The sequence below is a fragment of the Channa argus genome, chromosome 18 (genome assembly GCF_033026475.1).
Source record: "Channa argus isolate prfri chromosome 18, Channa argus male v1.0, whole genome shotgun sequence".
In the NCBI taxonomy this organism is placed as follows: domain Eukaryota; kingdom Metazoa; phylum Chordata; class Actinopteri; order Anabantiformes; family Channidae; genus Channa; species Channa argus.
In genome coordinates, this window is record NC_090214.1 from 20,846,720 (window position 1) to 20,869,734 (window position 23,015).

General features: G+C 39.9%; 1 protein-coding gene across 1 annotated transcript in view; it reads left to right on the top strand.

Moving 5' to 3' along the window:
• Window positions 1-514: 514 nt before the first annotated feature.
• crb2a (crumbs cell polarity complex component 2a) overlaps window positions 515-23,015 on the top strand; it is a 31,387-nt gene continuing 8,886 nt past the window's right edge. The window contains exons 1-8 of the mRNA XM_067483590.1: window positions 515-764; window positions 10,135-10,827; window positions 12,791-12,986; window positions 13,934-14,073; window positions 15,215-15,385; window positions 15,484-15,597; window positions 16,223-17,176; window positions 19,797-20,368. Of these exons, the coding sequence (XP_067339691.1) occupies window positions 698-764; window positions 10,135-10,827; window positions 12,791-12,986; window positions 13,934-14,073; window positions 15,215-15,385; window positions 15,484-15,597; window positions 16,223-17,176; window positions 19,797-20,368 (2,907 nt within the window). The 5' untranslated portion in view covers window positions 515-697. The remainder of the gene's footprint in view (window positions 765-10,134; window positions 10,828-12,790; window positions 12,987-13,933; window positions 14,074-15,214; window positions 15,386-15,483; window positions 15,598-16,222; window positions 17,177-19,796; window positions 20,369-23,015) is intronic.

A 23,015-nucleotide genomic window follows, 5' to 3' on the forward strand; every position in this document is an offset into this window, starting at 1 on the left:
TCAATTTATTTGTGTTTAACTAGTAGTCAGCAGTGGCTTGTTTCAAAGGTCTGCTCTTGTTTCACAAACAGTGAACTGCATAAGAGTAATTGTTATTTTAATCTTATTGTTTTATTGTTTTACTTTGAAACTGTTGAAAAGTGCACTTCACCTGAATGGAAATTTGCAGTTTGTTAGAAGCCTTCAGTATAATGAATTATTAAAAAGTAATATCTGCATAAATAGAATGAAACTGAAAAGTTATTCTTCTAAGATTCATATTTTTACTAAGATTGTTTAAAAGTCCAGCAAGTTTTTAAAAAATATGCTTTCTTTTGATCATGCATTAGTTTTTTTTGTTTTTTTCTTTCATGGCTGCCACTACGCTATCCTACCTTTTCAATAGCTCAGTGAATGAAGAGTGTTGGCCAGTGTTAGTCCAGGTCACATTTTGTTGTTGTCTCTGTGCTCTCATGGCTGATTAGACTTAGTGAGTCCAGAGCAGGGAGGGCTGTCCGTTTGAATCCAGGGCTGCGCTCATTAGCAGCCAAGCATAGGCAGTGTACAGCATGCCAGCCTGAACACAGGGCAACAGCAGTACAGTGGGAACCTTTTCCATCACACAGGAGCACGGCAGGACAGTAGGGCTTCTCGTGTCTTTTAGATTTAATTTTCCGTGCAGTGTTGTGTCATACAGACCCAGTTCAGCGGTTTAACCATGGAGTTGGAAAAAGTTCATCTGAATCTAAAGACAGTGCTGCTGACAATGATGATGTTCAAGTGGGGTGAGTATAAATATCAATTCTGTCATTGTTACCTGTGATACTAACTATAATTAAATGTTAGTACTGACAACTATGTCCAGTTTTGCATCTTGATGACAAACTTTTTTAGCACCAGGTAATATTGGATTCTCACACTTATTATACCACATGTACTTACTGTGTGCTTACAAACAAAAACATTAGTGCCAGCATTTTTATCCTATGTTGGAAAGTCTAGACAACAATGCCACAACAATTGTCCCTTTCTCTGAACCTCTCAGTTAAGAGGACCAGGTCTCAGGAATGTCAATGTGCTCTCAGAGATACTGGCCCATGAACAAGTATCTTTTGAGAGGTGCTTATTGGGCTGTTTGGCTCTGCCACTATATTGAGACACTCACATAGATGGACATAAGATGGAGATGCTTTGTCGTTTTTAACAGTGAGGAGAGGATTGGATAGTTTCTAGTGACATCTCACAATAATGGGGACCCACAAGCGTTAGTGGAGTTAATTGTTTTAATCACCGAAGCTGTTGGACTTTGAAAAAATATCTTAAAACCTGTCATTTATTGTATTATTGTATCGAAGGCGTCATTTCAGAGAAGAGTTTTTGCTAGTTCCTATATGTCAGTAATGCAAACTGAGCAATGGGCATGAGATGAACAGAATGACCCTCATTCAGATCTGCCATGTTTTTCAAATTTAATACAAATCATACAAAAAATAAACTGCTATTTAAAAATGTGCAGTATATATTGATTGGATTTCACCTGTAGCATTTACTTGGACATAGTTTAGTAAGACAAATGTAGAAGGTCCTACAGAGTTCACACTTCATGTCAGGACATAAATCCAGTCATTCAAGACTGAGGAACTCTCTGTAGACCCAGTCCGAGTAAAACTCAATAAGACAACTAACACTGTTAGTCAAATGGCATTTAAAGAGCTGAGAACATGAGAAAAAAGATTCAAAGAGGACGCTCTTGAGAGCACGTGACCCGAGACTGTGGTGACAGTTCATCTTTCAGCAAGACATGGACCTGAAGCAAACAGCCAAGATAATGGTGACGTAGCTTCAGGACAAGCTCTGACTGTCCTTGAATGGCCTCCTAAAGACAGACTAGATATGTGTTTTGCAGTTAAGGTGTGTGTGTGTGTGTGTGTCCATGTGTTGCAGTACCTGAGCTATGGTCCTCTAAAGAAGAACACGGCTAATTTCTGGGACATGCTTGTCTATACTTGTTCACAAGATGCCCCATGTGTCTCTGTATCAGTAAATAGGACATATACAGTACAGTATGTCCCCCAACTCTCACTATTTGATCTGTTGGACAAAATCAGTACATTCCTTAACAATTGTTGGAACTGTTCTGTCCTATTATGTTTTTATGAAATGTGTTTACTGTACATCCTCCCAGAACAGTTCCCAAGACAACAGGAGTATGGTCAGCATCTGGGTGATGACTTTTTTTGCCCCCTACAAAAAAATAAAACAAATATGGTACAAATCAGAGTGATAATTGTTTGGCGATTTAAACTTTTAAGAAATGTATACATTATTTATGTTGGTGGCAATGTGTGTAATAGAAAGACGTAGTAAGAAATAGTCCAACACACTGGGAAATAATAGTGCACTTAAAGGATCAACATGGATTTAATGTCTGGTTGGAGTCAGTCCGTGGCCTTATTTAGCATAATACTGAAGGCGTGGGGGAGACAGTCTGGCTCTGTCACAATTAATGAGGGTTTGAGTAAGAGGAAGAGTACGTGGGGGAGACTTTTGTGACAGTATAGGTGGCAGAGTGGACACAGGCTTGAGACCGAAAGCTTGAAGCTGTAATCTGTGCAGGTACCTTGACACCAGGAGATTAGAGGAGCAAGGGGATTGGCCCAAAGAAGCCAGAGGGATTACAACATGGAAAAGCTCTGGAGGTCAGGGAGACCATAAAACCTGCTCTGCTGAAAGAGGGGGAGGGAAATTAGGACGAAGAGTAGAAGGAAGGTGGTTGGATAACGAAAAGGGGGTGAAGTCTGGGATCAAAACACAGCGAAAGGGTGTGAACACTGAAAACCAATGTATTGACTGAGTGAGAGAGCGATAGAGAGAAATTAGAGATTACAAGTGACAGGTGTTTAAAATCACAGTGAACTTCTCTGTCATGAAGGTGCTTCTGCTTATGTTTAATTTGTACTTGTGTGCCAAGCGCAGGTTGGGACATAGGCTACACAAGGGGCCTATATTGTTGCAAGACTTACAGCCCTATGTGAGACCTATGGTGTAGAGTCGATGCATTAGTGTAAATCCGGCTTTACAGGCGTAGTGCTACCAGGAAGTGCAGTGGGTAGAGTTTCGAACTTATTGCTGATTGCAAAACGGATGTATAGAGGAGAACTGCTGATTTTATTTTTCATTGTGCAGGACAGGGTTGTTTGAGAATCCCAGTGTGAAATGTATTCAGCACCAACATTCGGTGCCAGTGCATCACAGATATATAACCGCAAACATTTATGTCATTAGTCTAGAAAAGGGGATTCAATGTGAACTCACTGCAAATGGTAAAATTTGCCCTGACTCCTAACATTTATTGTAAATTTTTGGTAAAAATAAACTGCTAATAGATGTTTTTCAAGAACATCATTGCAAACCGATTATTGTTGAAATGACCCTAATGAGTATATGTTGGAAATTAACATACATAAGTTGCAAACGTATTACACTTAGCATATCAATAAAATGTTCCCAGACAGAGTAATTTTGTCCATAATTTTGTAATACAATATCTGGATTATTAAACTTCCTAATGGTTGTGTTAAGGCACTCAAAGCACTTAGTTATGGTTAGAAACACATTATGATTTGGATTAATAGAAAAAAATTATATCTGGTTTTCAACACAACCACAATTTTTCCACAATTTTAACCTCGACTAAGATGCTTTTTTAACCACACACAGGACTTTGTCTGGAGCATGACAGTCCTGCACTTTTTTACAATTACACATTTAGCAGACAATTTTATCCAAAGTGACTTACAACTAAGAAGGAGACAGTAGGAACTACATTGAGGTCAGTGTCTTGCTCAAGGACACTTTGAGACATAGTCAGAAGGAACCGGGAGTAAAACCAATGACCTTGTCTTCCATGGACGGCTGCACTACCAACTGAGCTACAACTGGGCCAGTTTTATAAACCTGCCACCCACACCCACCTACTTTAAGTTGTTTGCTTTACTAAATGTAATGCTTTATTTGGTCAAATATTAAATTGAATGGGAACATATCATCTCCTGACTCCAGTCCTTTCAAAAACATAATCTCGTTTGCAACATACTTGCATAGGAGTCCCATTTTATAGAGACAAGGCAGCAATTATGTTCATGAATCAGTAAAGGTGGACCGAGAACTGAGCCTTGATGGATGCTACATAAGAAAACACTCACAGTAAAACACAATAATCACAACTTCTAATAGAGAGATACTAATAAAGTTTGGAATGTAGAGTTGGCAAGTGTAGACATTCACACAGACTAGTGGTATATGAATCAAATTAATAAATAAAAACTAACTGAGCCTTTCAAATCCATTGAATAAAATAGTTTACGGTTAAAATAATTTCCCATACGACACTTCACTGAACAGTGTAACTCTACTCATGTTTTACCTTATAACTCAAGCAATGGTTTGTCTTTCTCACTCAATTAACACACTTATTCTTGCCTCCTTATGACACCAAGAAGACTAATCTTGACAACCTTGACAGCCACCTGTGACTCTTGTAATCTCCAGGTAGCTAACACTGTCTTATAGTCCACTGTAATCTTTAAAGTTCAAACACACTTAGTGTCTAGAGGGCAGAGTCAGGGGATGGTGCGTCTCAATCCCAATTGGAAATGGCAACAACCTTCTGCTTCAAAGGTCCAAGCCTGGGTCATTGTAGTAGGACTGTCCAAAGAGCATACGGAATGTAGACTGATATTTGTTCCATCATCTCATTATCAGGCATATTCTCACTATGTTATGTCTTATTATAAGAAGAATGTTTTCTCAAATTGTGTATTTTTAATTCTTTAATGATCCTGGATTGTTTCAAATCAGTTTTTTGTTTAACTCAAATTAATAATGTAACTAATACAGAGATTGAGTTAATATTTCACACCCATCAGAATTATACATGACCCTCATGTGAGGTTATCTATGAGGAGCTTTGAGAGGTACAGTACAACTGGTCCACCAATCACAGAGTCGGGTGGTTTAATTCCCAGGTCCTACTGTCCATATGATGAAGGTCCATATGATCTTCTTCTTTTTTTTTCGGCTATTCCCTTTTAGGGGTCACCACAGCGAATCATCTGCCTACAATTTCTTCTCTGAACATGTCCAAACCACCTTAATCTGGCCTCTCTGACTTTAACTCCAAAACATCTAACATGAGCTGTCTCTTAGACGTACTCATTCCTGATCCTGTCCATCCTTGAACTCCTCTGTCACACCTACAGCACCTCACTACGGTCTTACAGCTCTCATACATGTCCTGCACCAGTCTAACATACGTCACTCCAGACGTCCTCATACAATACCACAGCTCCTCTCTCTGCACCCTGTCATACACTTTCTCTAAATCTACGAAGACACAATGCTACTCCCTCTGACCTTCTCTGTACTTCTCCATCAGCATCCTCAAAGCAAATACTGCATCTGTTGTTCTCTTTCTAGGCATGAAACCATATTTCTGCTCACAAATGTTCACCTCTGCCCTTAGCCGAGCTTCCACTACTCTTTCCCACAACTTCATTGTGTGGCTTATCAGCTTTATTACTCTGTCACCAATCAAGCTTATTTGTGAATAGTGGGGGTAAAACTCCGGAGAAGTGAGTGGGCTTGTTGATGACATCCATTGCCTGCGACTGCCTCAAAACTGGGCAAATACAAACAGATGAAGATGAAGAACTCGTTCAGTCATACGAACACAACAACAATGTTGAACTGGAAGGACAACAAAATTTAAGAACTTCTGTCGGTAAGGACAGACCTGGAAATCATCAAACAAATACAAAAAAAACAGCACGAGATTTGGTGGTATACTACCAGATTACAGAGCAAAACACAGTCGCTTCCGCAGCTTTGTTTTTGCATCATGTCCTGCCCCCTGATCAAAGTGCCCAAGGACCACCACCATGCAAAATTACATGCAGTATTTTTTCACAATTGAGAATGCATCTCGCATGGGCTATGTCCCGATGCTGAGAGGGAAACTCCAGACAATGTCAGGACCTGATCCTCCAAACATTCTTTAGAGTTCAAGTTAGAAACGGGCTATAGACACTTCCACTTCCTTTCCACTCTTCATCCTCTTCAACGCCATCCTTGCTTCAATCTTACTATTCTTTGCTACTTCCTGCTCCACACCAGTACTTACATATTGTGTATTTTGGTTACAATATTTATATGTGAGAAGGCATGTGAGTTACTCTGGGAGCTGTAACAGTAAAGCTTCATAAAAAATCCCCCAAACTTTTTCATGTAAAGAGCAATGATAAGTAAAGAACATATAATTAGTGATAACGTGTAATGCACCGTGATAAGCAAAGTTCAGCTGCTAAATTTATGATACAGCATTGTGGCAGTATGTCCCCATGATAAGGAACAGAAATAAAGACAGTTTTACTAATAAAAAAATAAAAAAACTTTAATCCTACAAAGACTTAATTAAGCAAAATCTGAAATCTGAAATGACAGTTATTTGGCTCAACAGATAACAATATGTAATACTCAATAAGAGACAGAGTATACTCGCTGACCACTTCATTGGGTGGGTGCAGGGGCAAAAACGTCAGAACCACCTCTTAATATACTGCACTCAAGTAGACCGTCACCACCCACTATGACCTAAATAATAAACATGTAGTGGAATTGTCACCTTTCTGACAGTTTCAACTTAAAACCTAAGAAGTTATAACCTTCTAAAAAGTAGAATTTAATGAAGAAAAACTTACTCAACAAAAACTAAGAGCAGCCATCTGTCTGACTACTAGTTGATCTCATTAAATACTCGTTCTCTCTCTGCCCCCTCCCTCCTCTCCATAACTCCCTTCACAGTTATTATCTTCCCCTTCAGTGACAATTTGGTAATAGGACACTGATCAAAGTGTTGGGGGTTGGGAGGCTGGGAGTGGTGGACGAAGGTATTTTGCACAGAGAGTTGAGTTGGGCCTAATAAAAGGAATGTGGACTGATTCAACAGAAACCTCATAGCATTGGCTGGTGAGGGGAGACAGCGTATGTATTGTAAATCCTCACTGAACCCCCCCTTAAAGTGTTCACTTTGTGAATTGACATACACAATGGCCTCACAGGCCCAGAGAACAGCTATTCATTGAGGATAAAGCACAGTATGGTCATTCTTGTCAGCCGCTAGCTCAAAGCAAATTAAGACAAGAAACACAATTGTAGCTAATTTAAGGAACAAACTGTTGGACTGGTCCAATACTAGGAAAACTTGTACCTACTGTATGAATGATGACTAGATGACTAGTAGTGGCTCCAGTGGCCATAGACAGATCGTAAGAGACCTGTAGTTATTTCTTTCCAAATATAGTCTATTCATTTGTCTAATATATGTATATATATTTATTAACCCACAGACATTTATATGGACTCAACATGAAATGAGTGTCATGGCATTATTGGGTTTGAAGTCATTACTTTAAACAGTTTAAAACCCAAGAATTTGCACATTGCTTATTTTTATTTATTTAGTTTTACCTCAACACAGGATCAAAAATATACATGCAGCGCAGATATTATTTAGTCATATTCCACAACTAATAAATTTACATTTAACCAAAAGTGCATAAGTGTTTGAGGAAAACTTTGATCTTCACCAGCTTTTTGAATATTGCAAGTGAGTCTGCTGAGCTTGCAGAGTTGAGTAAATGGTCTGTACATGAGTTCTGTAGCTCATTCCACAATTGTGGGACCCCTGAGCTCAGCAAGTTTCCTCTTCTCGCCTTTCAGTTGGTAATGTTCAATTAAATTTGTTTGTTTTGTGGCAAAGATCTAAGCTGGTCCTAGTGATGAAATTCTAAGAGAATTTTTAGGCTTGTGACATTTTCTAAGAACTACCCATAAACCTGACATTGTCTAATAAAGATTAGATCCCAGCAAAGATAAAAGTATCTTAGCCCTTGTAGTTGTAGACACATATGTGCTGCATTCTGATACTTGCCTCACAGTCATATTAGTAGATCCTTCTGTTAATATCAAATATATCAAAAATTAGTCAAACATAAGCAGAATAAATATAACAATCAGCATGTGAAAAGGCAGCTTCACAAACAAGTCTGTGAGGCTGCTTTAAAAGTACAGCTACTAGTAACTTATAACAGTGTTGATAGTGGGAACACGTTTGATTAATTCAATTGGATTCACTGTCAGTAAATTATTATGGCAATTTCCATATGCCATATATCTTATAGGACGACGGCCTTTTTTGTTTTGCATTTACATTGACTTCATAAATAGGACGACTGACCAGGAACACTACCTTGATTATGGTGTTAAAATTGCTTTTACTTACACCCACTGGCACTACATCATACCAAGCAACAAGGTCAACTGCACTTTCTCACAGAGACAAAAGTTTTCGTCCTTTCTTACTCAGATTCTGAGGAAATCTTCCTTCATTATTCCATCCACTCCGTACAAAGCAGCAGTTCCGCTGGCAGCAGAACAGCCTCAGAGCAGGATGCTAGAGCTTATCAGTAGGTCCGCTGTTCTTGGGTTTGAATGTCTCAACTTTACTCCTTCAAACAGATCAGTTTTTGTCTCGTCTGACCCTATAACTTTCCTCCTGAAGTATATTTCTTTTCTGTCCTTCTTTTCTTCTCTGTTTTTTCTGTCCATTTGGCCAGTCAAAACTCTAGTGGAGCTATAAGGTGTTAGCTTTAGAGCAGAAGCTTCTTTCTTGGACAGCAGTCTTTTAGTCCATGTAAAACTCACTTGACTGTAGACAGTGACACTGGTGTTCCAGCAGCTTCCACTTTATGACAGACCTGTGTCATGATGGTTCCTGGGTTGTTCCTGACCATCTGAACCAATGTCCTCTCACCTGACTCACACAGTTCTGGTCTTCTTCCAGACCCTGGAAAGAGGCTCCACCTCCCAATCCCTTGGATTCACGTACAATTGTTTAAACCGATTATGTTGGAATCTGCTGTTTTTTTAGAAATGTCTTCTAGAGACATTTCTGACTACCAAACCCTTTTTATGTTGGTACAGAACCCACCAGCTGTAGTGTTCACTAACAGAAGCTTAAGGTGTCTCAAGCTTAACAAATTAAAAGGCATATTAAGTTTCAGCACCACCACATCAACAAAGGTGGTCAACATGGATGTATGTATTTTTTTGAGCGTCAAGACCCTATTGAAATAAACCCTGAGCACCCTGAGCTTTTTTTGTTTAGAGAAAGTCTCGGCCATTGTAGAGCTTTTTCTTCAAATGTTACCAACTTATCTGGAATGACCCAAGGTAAGTATTTTGACCTACAACCAAACTAACAGACACGTGAGAGGGTTTAGCTGTATACAAAAGGATTGAAGTCTTGTGCCAGGAGCGTGTGCCAGATTGGAGTCAGTGTCAGAATGAGTAAGAGTCACAAGCAGGTAACCACATGTTAGCCATTCTCCAGCCCGTCCATGTCTTTGCTGCTATAAATGAAGACAGATATTTTATACATAAAGTGTATCTACTGAGTAACTACAGACAGGAAGAGGGTGAGAGACTCCACTTTAAATTACAGCCCTCATCTGTTTGTTTGAGCCGTAGGCTTTCTTGCAGAGCACAGTTTGGTGTCCTATTCTTGAAGTCTCAATTCACTGTTTATCTACCAGTAGCTGGTGCTTTGCTTCTCTGGTGTCACTACCAATTCCTTTCTGGGCTCTGCTCACGTATGGATCCATGTGCCTGCTCATCTTAACCACTACGGTGACAGACAGGAGCTTGCATGTTGTGTATAGGTAGGTTATTGGCAAGTAGTTGGATGGGACAGCTCCCTCCTCGGGGTTCTTCAGGACAGTATGGCCTTTGATTAACCATTCAGTGTGGGTTCCAGCCTCATTTATGCAGCCAGGTGCTCATGGAGTTAGATACTTTAACCTGTAGCTCTGGATCATGTCAGGGCCGGCTGCTGTCCAGCTGTTCACACGTGAGACCCTGTCGTGGATGTCTCCTTATGTTATTACAATATAATAGAATAGAATCAAGTATTCAAAATAAACAATTAAAAACAGCAGGTAAATATATATTATCCTTTGCAAAATTCTGTGATGCCTCAACATTTTGTTGGGCCATGACACTTCAGTTGCATTAGCTGATCTTCTTTATGGTTTTCAGGTATCCTCTGTACAGCCTCATCAGACAAATGTCTGTCTGCTCCATGTCAGAATGGAGCTACATGTGTCGACACCATGGATGATTATGCCTGTATATGTGCCAGAGATGGTGTGCGATACATGGGCAAAGACTGTGATGAACTTTATGATGCCTGCTTCTTTGCTCCGTGTGAAAACTGTACCAGCACCCCTGGTACCGCAGAGTACCACTGCATCTGCCTGGAAGGGCTAACTGGTGATAACTGCACAGAGGAGGTGGACGAGTGTCAGAGTAACCCCTGCCTCAAACCACGCTCTCTGTGTGTGGACCAGCTGAATGGATACTTCTGTAGATGTCCTGCTGGGTTCGGCGGACAGGACTGCAGGACGCATGTAACGGACTGTATTGATGAGCCCTGTAGGAACAATGGGACTTGTGTGTTACAACCAGAGGGCTTTGAATGTCACTGTGCCCCAGGGTTCAAAGGAAAGACCTGCGAGGAAGATATTAATGAGTGTTTGTCAGAACCCTGTCAGAATGGCGCCATATGTATAGATGGAGTAGCAGAGTACCACTGCTTCTGTGTGCCTGGGTTTCAGGGCTACAATTGTGAAATCGACATTAACGAGTGTGCTTCACGACCCTGTGAGAACAACGCCACCTGTATCAATGAGAAGGACCACTATGAGTGTGAGTGCTTGCTGGGCTTTTCAGGTATGTACACACACACACACACACACACACACCTCCAGAGTGACTGTTACTGTACATTTCTTTCTTAAGCCAAACTATGATCTGTCTCTGACCTTAACTAAGTGATGTCAGTGTCTATAATAATGTAGTCAGACAAGATCTGATATTTTGGAAGAAAAACATTTAAGTGCATTGCAACTTGCCATTTAAGTTAAATGTTCTGCACTTATATAGAGCTTTTCTACCTATTGGCACTCAAAGCACTTTACACTGCTTCTTATTCACCCATTCACACTCACAATCACAAACACCTATGTGGGAGCTGCTATGCAGCTGGCCAACACTCACTGGGAGCAACTAAGTTGGGGTTCAGTGTCTTGCTCAAGGACACTTTGACATGTGACTGGAGGAGGTGGGGATTGAACCAACAACTGTGAGATTGGTGGACAACTGCTCTACCTTCCTGAGCCACAGTCGCCCTCAATTACATATCAATATGTCCTGATGTAATAGAAAGTGTAATTGCAATTATGTTCTGTAGAAAAACTGTGTTTGCAGTTTTAGTTGTATAGAAATTGGATCTTTAGGAGACGGGTTTCTGCGGGAAAGTTTAATTCTAAGACACCAAACGGCATTAAAAATGAACAGCCTGGTGGCTCAATGGGTAGAGCATCAGGCTGCGATGTCTCCTTAAATAAATCCCTGCCCATGAACCAGGTGTGTCCTTGAGTGAGACACTGTGCTAGCTCCTTGTGAGCCACCTGTAGTGGACAAATTTTACTGTATCATGTATGTACAACATGCATATGTGCTCAAAAGTAGTAATAACACTGTTAGTTTTTAAGAAGCCTGGGCTTCTAGTCTGCTGTCAGGAATCACCAAACTAAAACTGCACATGTGAGAGGCGACTGCGGCGTCGACCTACCTCAGTCAGTTCGATTCTTGGCTCTTCCAGTCACATGTTTGATTGTCCTTGACCAAGACACTGAGCTGCATAACAGCTCCCCCATCAGTGTGTGTGAGTGTGAATGGGTGAATGAGAAGCAGTGTTAAGGGCTTTTTCAATAGGTATATAAGTGCAGACATATGTAATTGAGCTGTACTGACAGAAATGAAAAGGTCAGTGGTTCCAATTCAATGAAGTTAGACAATAAAAAACAACTTTGTAAAACAAAGTGCTCCACGACTAATGTGTGAGGAGGTCAGGATGACTCTCACTGTGATAGTACAGACATGTGCAAGCTTCTGGAACCAACCAAAGCACTAATACTGTATCTACACTAGCTCAGTCACTGGCAGCCACGACCATCACGACTGAGAGAACAGAACATTAGTTGAGCCTTCAATTTGTCAGTTATATATGCTACTCAAGGCCCAGTGTCACACATCCTATCATACACGTGTTTCATTAGATTTAATCTGAATCAACATGTTTAGTATGAAATCTTTATTCATCTTCTCGTCAAAGGGAGACAAGAACGTTCTGCTGCTGACAGCATTTTTCTCTGTTCCTACAAAGTTTTTTTCTACTTCTTGTTCCTCACTATTGTTACAGTGTTTTGTCTGTTAGAGATAAAGTGAACATGAGGAGTATTTTAAGTGCACAGTAAGATGTTATTAGTCAGGCATCTTATCTGTGGCTCAGATAAAGTCACCGTGCGGAGTGAGAGAAAACACTCCTGTCTTGCTTTTTCCATGAGCCTGCTCTGTGTCACAGGGGCTCCCTGTTCATCTGGGAACGCTCAGGTTACAATAGCACTTCGGCATCACTTTCTTTGGATAATGTGAAAAAAATGTTTATTACTGCAGATATGTTGGGATCAGAATAGACACAGTAATAGGGAAATTTGGGCAGATCAGTGTTTATGTGTTGATTCAGAAAAATGTGTCAGATCATTTAGATGTAGCTGCATTTCCCAAATATGACAATCTTCACTTACTGTTATCATCATCACTGTTCCCTGACTATCCCCCCCTTCCCCAGGAGTCAACTGTGAGTTTGAAATAGATGAATGTCAGTCCAACCCCTGTCGCAACGGAGCCACCTGCCATGACATGATTGGCATGTACTCATGTGAATGTCTGCCTGGGTTTGATGGCGTTACCTGTGAGGTTGACGTGGACGAGTGTGCAAGCGAGCCCTGTCAAAATGGAGCTGTGTGCCACGACATGGTGAACAGGTATGTTCGTTTGTCAGGGTCCACAGCGCTGCCGTGTGCTGCTGCTAAACATCCACCAAAAGAAAGAATGAAACGGGATGGAATCAAAACTAAAAATATAGGCCAAATCAAGAACTATTGCAAGAGGAGACATCACAACTCCACAAGTGAGGGTGGGTGCTGCTCCAGCCTATGCACACTGGACCAAATACACCTGAAGTTTTGAAAGAATTCACATTAGTATTTAAATACAGTCAATGCTGGGTCAGACAAAGGGAGACATGTCACCTTAAACCCTATAGCTCCAAGTTGATTTTCACACTACAACCTCTCTGCACAGTGTTCTCCTACAGGAGAAAACATGCATGCATCTGAGTCTCCTTCAGTTCTTTCTAGCAGACATAACGTCATTGACATCAGCTTTTTAAACTGTTTCACATCTAAGGTTATTTACGTTCAACATTTATGTGAGAATAGTTAGGTCTGTGTTGTATCTGAAATTAAACATGAAGCCTTTTAGCAAATAAGAATAGGAAAATGAAATCCATAGCTGCTTTAGAAGCCCGGAGTCTGGACTTTTCTCATGATGCATCTGTTTTGAATCAGCAACCAAACATTTAGAACAGGTGGGAAAAGCTGTGTGCAACTGAGATGAGATAAGAAACTCTGGGCTCTAAGAACTGTGAGTATCATATCAATGCATATAAGTGACTCTGTAATGGTAGAAACATCACTTAAAATCACCACCAGGAACTATATTAAAAGTGAAAATTGGCTGGAACTTTGACTATTTGGAGTCAGCCTCCAGTAATCAGAATTTTTAATCATCATTGGACTTCAGCATTCACTTACTTCGTATATGCTAATTGATTCTATCTGAGGCTGAGGACAAGTCCATGTTCTTGGAGAAATCCACACAGTGCTGCTTTTTTGACAACTCGCTAAATAAAAACCCGTGTGTGTTACAGCTACAACTGTGACTGCAGTAATACAGGATTCGAGGGTGACCACTGTGAGGTAGACATCCTGGAGTGTGCCTCTGATCCCTGTCAGCACGGTGCCTCATGTCTTGATGGAGTCAAAGGATACACCTGCCTCTGCTGGCCAGGTACTAAACCACAGTACCACTGCACACCAAGTATTTCTGTTCCAACATTGCGACAACCAAATAAACAGACTGGGCTCTGATCACTTAGCATCGGTAGCTGCAGGTTTCCACAGAACCCAGAGACTGTAGAGCTCCCACTGACACACAACTGATGTAAATGGCCACTCAAAACTCATCTGACCTAAAGCAATATATTTTGCATTTAGGAGTCGCCTAGAATAGGTTGTCTGGGATTGAATTTATTAACTGCTATAGTAGCTAAAGAAGTACACAAGCTCAATATTCAAGTCCAAAAAAATCCACTACAAGTACTACTTCAAATTCACTTGGAAAATTTAGTATTTAAAACACTATAGATACTGTTGAGAACATAAATATACAAGTCTAGTCCATATTTGTTCCACTTTAACAAGGTTTCTGCAGGTTACACACCAGAGAAACTCAACTTCTTCAAATGACTAAACACTGATTGTGAATTCATGTCACATTCGTGCTGTAAAATGCAAACTTTAAAAAAGTGAAAAGTTGCTGTTCTTGTTACACTCTGTAGCTTTGGTGAATAAACTCTTAGAGACAAGCAGCATTTGATAAAGTTGGAGTAGATTTTAACCATTTTACATTTCCATTTTTCATCCATAATAATACGTCAATATATTTTGTTCTAATTTTTAGTTCTAATAAACTAAAGCTGTCAAATAAATGGTACAACAGCTCCCCCCTAAATAAATGACAGTAAAAGTACTGTAAATGAAAAATTAAATGGAAACAAATTACATCAGTAAAGTACAACTCACCATTTCCTTGGTTATATGTTTATATGTTTTTATTATTAAAAGACAATAGAAAATGTTTAATGTTGTAAAAAAATAACAGAATTGAACAACGAAACCTAACATGAATGCAACAACAGTGTTCTTGTTGTTAATTTAAAGGAATAGATTGTTGGTAACGAGACGTAGATGTATGCAACCTGCCAGCAGCTCAGTGTGGTACTGTGGTAATTTCACGCCAAAAAAACTAAAAACAAAAACACCACAACATAAGTTGGAGGTTGTTCTCTCATCTTTCTGTGTCACTTCGATTTTAGTTGTTGCTACATCCACACTGGAGTAAAACTACATAATATGTTTTGCTTACGTAGGTTATGAAGGACCACATTGTGAGATTGACATTGACGAGTGTGCTGAGCAGCCCTGTGAGAATGGTGGGGAGTGCTATGAGCGTTCAGATCCATCTCACTGGGAGCTGGACTGGGAGCTCAGCTTCACAGATGCAGCTGGATATATTTGTCAGTGTCAGCCAGGGTTTGCAGGTCAGTAAAACTGCAGAAACTACTCGGGTACTAGCTCACGTCATTTTTTTTTTTTTTTTGATTCCTGTGATCATTGCATGATTTTTGTCACATTACAGGAGAGAACTGCTCTGTCAACATTGATGAGTGTGAGTCTGAACCATGCCAGAACAGAGGCATATGTGAGGATAAGATCAATGGCTACATCTGTACATGCCCTCCTGGATTTCTTGGTGAGTCCTGTACCTCCTCATAAACGGAAAATAATATGTTTCAAGATAGTGTTTTGAACTGTCTAGGGTGTATCACATCTGTCACACAGGGATAAGCTCCAGTACCTGGCAAACCTTAAAAGCACAATAGATGAATGTGTGATAAATCTGTGTTGTTCAAGTCCAATGGACTTAAACATGGTGTACAGGAGGAATTCCCAGCTCTGGTCCTCAGGAATCTACTTCTTTTCCAACCTACATACTACAGATTACTTGAATCAGGTGTTTTTGCTTTGTCTTTCTCCAACCCACCCTCATCTAAGTCGGTATCTTCCAGCTTCTGATTGACTGAACACACCTGATCCAGGTAATTAGCAGTTGCTGAAAAACTATCAGGCTGTGTTCCCTAAGGGCCTGGGTTGGGAATCTTAGGCCTACAGTAGCCAGTTTCAGTAGAGGAATGTACATTTCATGTCTTTGGGTTTAACCATAATGATGTCCCAAGTTCATGTCCAACAATGGACCATCACTGCATGTCCTCCTCTTGCTCTCCCTCCTCCTTTCCTATCATATATTTACTGAGTTGAGTTGCAATTTTCTTGTCAGCACCTCATGATATTAAACTATCAGTGCCATCTCCCCCCAGGTATGCTGTGTGAAGTGAACATTGATGAATGTGAGAGCCAACCCTGTCAGAATGGTGGCTGGTGTGAAGACGGCAGGGCGTCCTACTCTTGCCACTGTCCTGAGGCAGAGCCCGGTAGACTTTCTTGGGGAGGGAATCACTGTGATGTAAAACTCAGCGGCTGTGTGGACCATGAATGCCAGAATGGAGCCACCTGCCATCCGTGGCTGGAAGGTGGAAAACATGGCTACACGTGCTTATGCCCTCATGGCTTCTACGATGAGCAGTGCTCCACGAGAACAACGTTTTCTTTCTCCACCCCAGGATTTATTAACATCCAGGTCGTTCTAGAAGAAAGGAGCCGGAGGGAGGTCAAGCATTATGGTCACAGAGGTGTGGGAGTGCAACTACGCTTTCGGACAACTCTACCCAATATGTTGCTCTTTTACAGAGGATATGTGAACAACCACCTACTGCTGGAGATTGTGAATGGTCGTCTTTATGCAAAAGCTTTTTCTGAGGAGTCTGAACTGGATGTAACATTTCCTGGCTTGGCTAGTGACGGAGACTGGAGGGATGCTCATGTTTATTTAGATAATGAAGGTCTGGTTTTGATTGTGAAAGGCCCGGGCTGTGATAGAGATGGGTGCAGAGTTTTAGATGGTGGAACAAATGACCCACCTTTCCAGCCCTCTGAGGCCTTCACTCAACTTTATATAGGTGGAGTACCAGAGGAGCTTTTAGAGTACTCTGTAAGTCGTGCAGGCTTCATTGGATGTATAGAAGACCTGATGATAGACTCCAAGCCTATCTTACCTCAAACATTTCCAGAGGGCCAAGGTCATGAGCTTGGATGTAGTAAGACTGAATGGTGTAAACCTGACCCCTGCAATGGACATGGACGCTGTGTGGACCTGTGGACCAGTTACATGTGTGATTGCTATCGTCCCTTCTACAGTGAGAGCTGCTCAAAAGGTACAATAAGCACATTCACCACCAGCAAGTTCTTTAAAACTCTTGATGAATGTTGTTAAACCAGATGTGAGAGATGTCATTTACTTGGACAAAAGTAGCAATACCATAGTGCACAATTATTCTCAAAAAAAAAGTAAAATATGTATGTTTTTAGAACATTTTTATTGTTTAGTAAAAATGTGGAGAGGTAAGGTTAAAGTCTTAGTGACCCAGATTCACACAATGGCACTGGAAGCTGATCATTTCTTAAATATGTGGTGCTGTGCTATTCTGTGATTTTCACAAAAGGCCTTGAGTGAAGATTTCTGCTGGATTTGTAATTTTTTAGATCACTTGGGAAGCGTAGCAGAGCAGAGAGAGGGAGGGCTGTGCAGAGTAGAGTAGACTGGTTTCCAGTCTTGTATAATTAATATTCATCAGTACACATTAAGCAGAGTTTTTCTTTTGTCACTCATCCAAGCAGTTCTTCTGTACTTTTTTTTTTCGGCTTTTTCCACAAAATTTTCAGTAATGTTTTCACTACAATATGCAATTCTTGTGAATAAAACATGCTGTAACAAGAGACTTAATCCACCCACTGGATCAAATATTGACAGTGTCAAAGTCTGTGGCATCTCATAATTATGCACAATTTGCCTCATCGCTATTATTATTTATGTTTGACAGCACCTGTCTACATTAAGATAGGGTTTGAACCTATCTACTGAAAATTTTAAAAAAAGCTACATACTGTAATGTGTAATGTCATAATGCTCATTCATTACATAATTATGTATTAGTATCTATAAATTTTGACGGCTTGCCTCAGCTGTTGCATTATGATTCTTAATTCAATTGAATTCAATTCAACTTTATTTATATAGCACCAATTCACAACAAAGTCATCTCAAGGAACTGTACAGAATAAAGTCAAGACTATAAAGATGTATAGAGAGAACCCAACAATTCATCATATTTCTGAGATTATTGGGCCCAAATACTAAAAAATTGTAGGACATCCAGGCCTTTATGTGTTGTAGGCTTGAAGCTTTATTAACTGATTATTTTCATCTGGTTCCATAGATAAATATAGCTGAGTATCATCAGCATAACAGTGGAAATTTATGGAGTGTTTTCTAATAATGTTGCCTAAAGGAGACATATATAAAGTAAAAGTATTGGTCCTAACACAGAGCCTTGTGGAACTCCATAGCTAACCTTTGTGTGCATGGAGGCTTCATCATTAACATGAACAAATTGAAATCTATCAGACAGATAAGATTTAAACCAACCTAGTGCAGTTTCTTTAATCCCAATCTCATCTTCCAGTCTCTGTAATAAAATGTTATGATCAATGGTATCGAATGCAGCACTAAGCTCTAACAGAACAAGTATAGAGACTAGTCCATTATCTGAGGCCATGAGAAGATCGTTGGTGACTTTTACCAGTGCTGTTTCTGTACTATGGTGAACTCTAAATCCTGACTGAAAGTCTTCATACAAATTATTCCTGTACGGGTGATCACATAATTGTTTTGAACTACTTTTTCAATTATTTTCGAAATAAAGTGGAGATTAGATATTGGTCTGTAATTGGCTAAAACACCTGGGTCAAGACAGGGTTTTTTAAGTAGTGGTTTAATTACAGCTACCTTATAGGCCTGTGGTACATAGCCTGTTTCTAAAGATAGATTGATGATATCTAATATGAACGTATCTATTAAGGGTAAAGCTTCCTTGAGCAGTTTAGTTGGAATAGGGTCTAGCAGACAAGTTGTTGGTTTAGTCTTAACCTTCTGGAGTCCAGGGAATATCTAATCATTTTGAATAGTTTTGATTTTAATGTATATATTTACCCTTAAAACGCTTTACCATGCTAGATGTGTCCTAATTTGTACAATTGAACACACGTGAATAATTCATCATAACTTCTGGTTTTCCTTGATGTATCCACACCATTCAAAAACTGCCATAGAGTTTCACATCTGTACTTTCGACACACAAAACAATCCAGCGTCTGCAGCACTTCATCTTCCTGCTACTTTATCTTAAAGACTGTGTGAGATTTGGACATGTCGGTGAGTCCATCATGTCCAGAGAGTTGAGTAAGAGCCAAGATTCTATGTGGGGTAGCCGGTGGGGTGGACCAGACTTTAGCCAGGAGTGGTCATGGCCCCCCTGGCCACCCTCCAGAACTGCGTCTGTTCTGGCTACAATTAGTCTTGAAACAAGATATTCTGCTCTGATATTGTGATAATTGTAATACTTTATCAGTTGATTTTTGTGATTTCATTTATAAAGATTTAACATTGTTTCTGTGGCAAAAGATGTGGCACTAGCTGGAAAACATCAGTTTTCTCATGTCAGGATTCATAAACAGAAGCAAGATTAGCTGCGGCTGCACTACTGCTGCAAAAACAATTCAATTCACATTAAAAAGACACATTACACAGACAATAATGCAAACTTCATGTTTGAAGTCCTCCTGCAGTAAAAGTCTTGCTGTCCACAGGTTTGACATCCTGAAACAACATTTGCTGGGGTATTTGTCATACTCAAATGCTAATGCTAATGAAGTTCTAGAACAGTTCTTATGCACTTTTCATTTCAGTAACCAATATTTCTGATTGTTTTCTGACAGAATTCCCCTCATGGACATACAGCCATGAGGACACAGAAAGTTTCAGTGCCTACATTGTAGGTAAGAACCACGGGAGCAGCTTTAACGTGTCCTTCTTCCTGAAGTCATTAAAGCAAGATGGGCTGCTGTTCCAGCTGAGGAGACCCACAAAGAAAGAAGGAACAGAAGTCTATTTCTCAGTCTACCTGGGGATGGGGAGGGTGCTGGTCAGCTCCCTACCCAGCGGTGCCTCACTGACAGCTCCGATATTCGTGAGCACTGGTGAGAAGCAGCTTGTGCAGGTGGAGGTTCAACACAGACAGGTGATCTTTGAGCATGCAGGCCTGCGCTACAGAATAGGAGAAGTCCCTGAAGTGAGTGTTAGCAGTGGAGACCAGGCCTACGTAGGAGGACTTCCTGGACACTGGGCCTCTGATGTGTGGGGAGGACATTATAAAGGTTGCATGCAGGATCTTCGTCTAGACTCAGTGCATCTAGACGTGGAACCCTGGAACTCAGATGAGGAGAATGTATATTTAGCAAGTGATGCTGAAAATGTACTGAAAGACTGTGTCAGTGATGATACCTGCAAGGTAGGAAAACTTTGATCCTTATAGCATTGTGTTCCATTTCTGGGGGCTGATAGTGTAAATGTGTTCATACCATACGCCAACAAATATCTAGTTTCATACTTATGCTTTCATGAGACCACCGGTCATCTAAACATTCTGTGGCTGCAAAGGCTCCATACCAGACAGTCCAAGAAAACAAAAATGCAAATCAGAGGATAATTGATGTCAGAGTTTTGCTTTAACTTCCACAAATGTTACAGTAAGGATATATATCGAGTTCAATTCAATTCAACTTTATTTATATAGCGCCAATTTGCAAAAGTAATTTCAAGGTGAAAGGAGAAAGACAACTACGGGAGAAAACACACAGGGTTAATGTCATACAGTGGTAAAAATTGTGGGGTGAGAGGAGAGGAGAGAGGGACAAGAGGAGGAAAGTATATATACAGTTATAGTTATATAACTATAACTAAGTATAAGCTTTATCAAACAGAAAGGTTTTAAGCCTAGACTTAAAAGTAGAGAGGGTGTCTGCTTCCTGAATCTGAACTGGGAGCTGGTTCCACAGGAGAGAAGCTTGATAGCTAATGGTGGTCTAATGGGATGATATGGTGCTATGAGGTCTTCTTTATATGATGGAGCCTGAGCCATTCAGAGCTTTATATGTAAGAAGCAGGGTTTTAAATTCTATTCTAGATTTAATGGGAAGCCAATGGAGAGAAGTAATGGTTTAATTACAGCTACCTTATAGGCCTGTGGTACATAGCCTGTTTCTAAAGATAGATTTATGATATCTAATATGAACGTATCTATTAAGGGTAAAGCTTCCTTGAGCAGCTTAGTTGGAATAGGGTCTAGCAAACAGGTTGTTGGTTTAGATGAGGTAATAATTGAAGTTAGCTCAGAGAGATCTATGGGTAAAAAGCAGTTTAACAGGGAGTGGGGCCTTATTGATGATTCTAGCACTACTGTATGTGAAGATCTATCTGTAATATTTGGGGGGAGGATCTGGTGAATTCTTTCTCTAATAGCTACAATTTTATTCATAAAGAAGGTCATGAAGTCATTGTTGATCAGAGTTAAGGGAAAACTAGGCTCAACAGAACTATGTCTCTTAGTCAGCCTGGCTACAGTGCTGAACAGAAACCGGGGGTTGTTCTTGTTTTCTTCTATTAATGATGAATAATATGCTGTTCTGGCATCACTGAGAGCTTTTTTGTACATTTTTAAACTGTTTTTCCAGGCTAAATGAGATTCTTCTAACTTTCTGGAACAACACTTCCTTTCTAACTTTCATGTTGCCTGTTTTAAGTTGCGTGTTTGTGAACTATACCATGGAGATCACCTCTGCTGGTTTACTGCCTTCTTTTTCAGAGGGGCAACACTATCGAGTATTGTACGTAGTGAGGCTGCAGAATTGTAAACAAGATAATCTACTTGTGCAGGAGTAACATTAAAGTGGCTACTTTCCATTGTATTAACATATGCTGTAGCAAATGATGAAAAAATAATTTCTTTAAATTTGTTGACAGCTTTTTTACTTAAGCATCTGCTATAGTGGAATTTTTCCCAAACTGCTAAGTGTAAATTCAAATTTTATTAGAAAATGATCAGACAGGAGAGAGTTGTGAGGAAATATGGTTAAATTATCCATTTCAATTCCATACGTAAGGACAAGGTCTAGGATGTGACTAAAACAGTGTTTATTTACATTTTGGGAAAAACCAACTGAATCTAATAATAATTTAAACACAGTGCTCAGGCAGTTACTGTCAGCATCTACATGAATGTTAAAGTCACCCACTATAATGACTTTATCTGTACTAAGCACTAAATCAGATAGAAAATCAGAAAATTCAATCAAAAACTCTGAATAAGGGACTGGAGCAGGGGTCACCAAGCGAATAGCTACCAGTTTAATATAAACGTTTGAAATAACAAATTTGCTCAGTTTACCTTTAATTATATGTTATTATTAATAATTAATTCAATTAATGATATTCATCTATGTGAAGACACTGATCTTGTTAATGATTACTCAAAATAACTATCAAATGGGATTTAAAAAAGAATAGCAACCAAAAAATTTAAATGCAGTTCATTGGTAAGTGGTGCTATGGCGAGCTATTTATAGAACAGGACCACTCATGTGGTCCTTCCGGGCAACCTGGGAACCCACGGACACCTGGTGACCCCTGGACCGGAGTTTTCCAGTTTGGGTGTGAAAGACTAGAAGTAACGCTCTCAAATGAGTTATAGCTATGTTCAGGTCTAGGAATTATTGATAAGCTAGAATGGAAGATTGCTGCTACTCCTCCACCTCGGCCTGTGCTTCTAGGAACATGATCATTAATATGAATCATTTAAACTGACATATTCTTCTTGTTGCGACCAAGTTTCAGTGAGACAAAATAAATCGAATTGATGATCGCTTATTAAGTCATTTACTAACAGAGATTTAGAAGAGAGAGATATGATATTTAATAATCCACATTTAATAGTTTTGGGGTTTTGTTCTGTAAGAGAAGTAGTCCTAACTTTTATTAGGTTATTATGATTAACTCCTCTAATAATCTTGCTGTATTTACATTTATCCTTAGCCAGGAGTTTCCAATATGATTCAACGTCGCCCGCTCTGGCCCCAGGAAGACATTTGACTATGGCCACT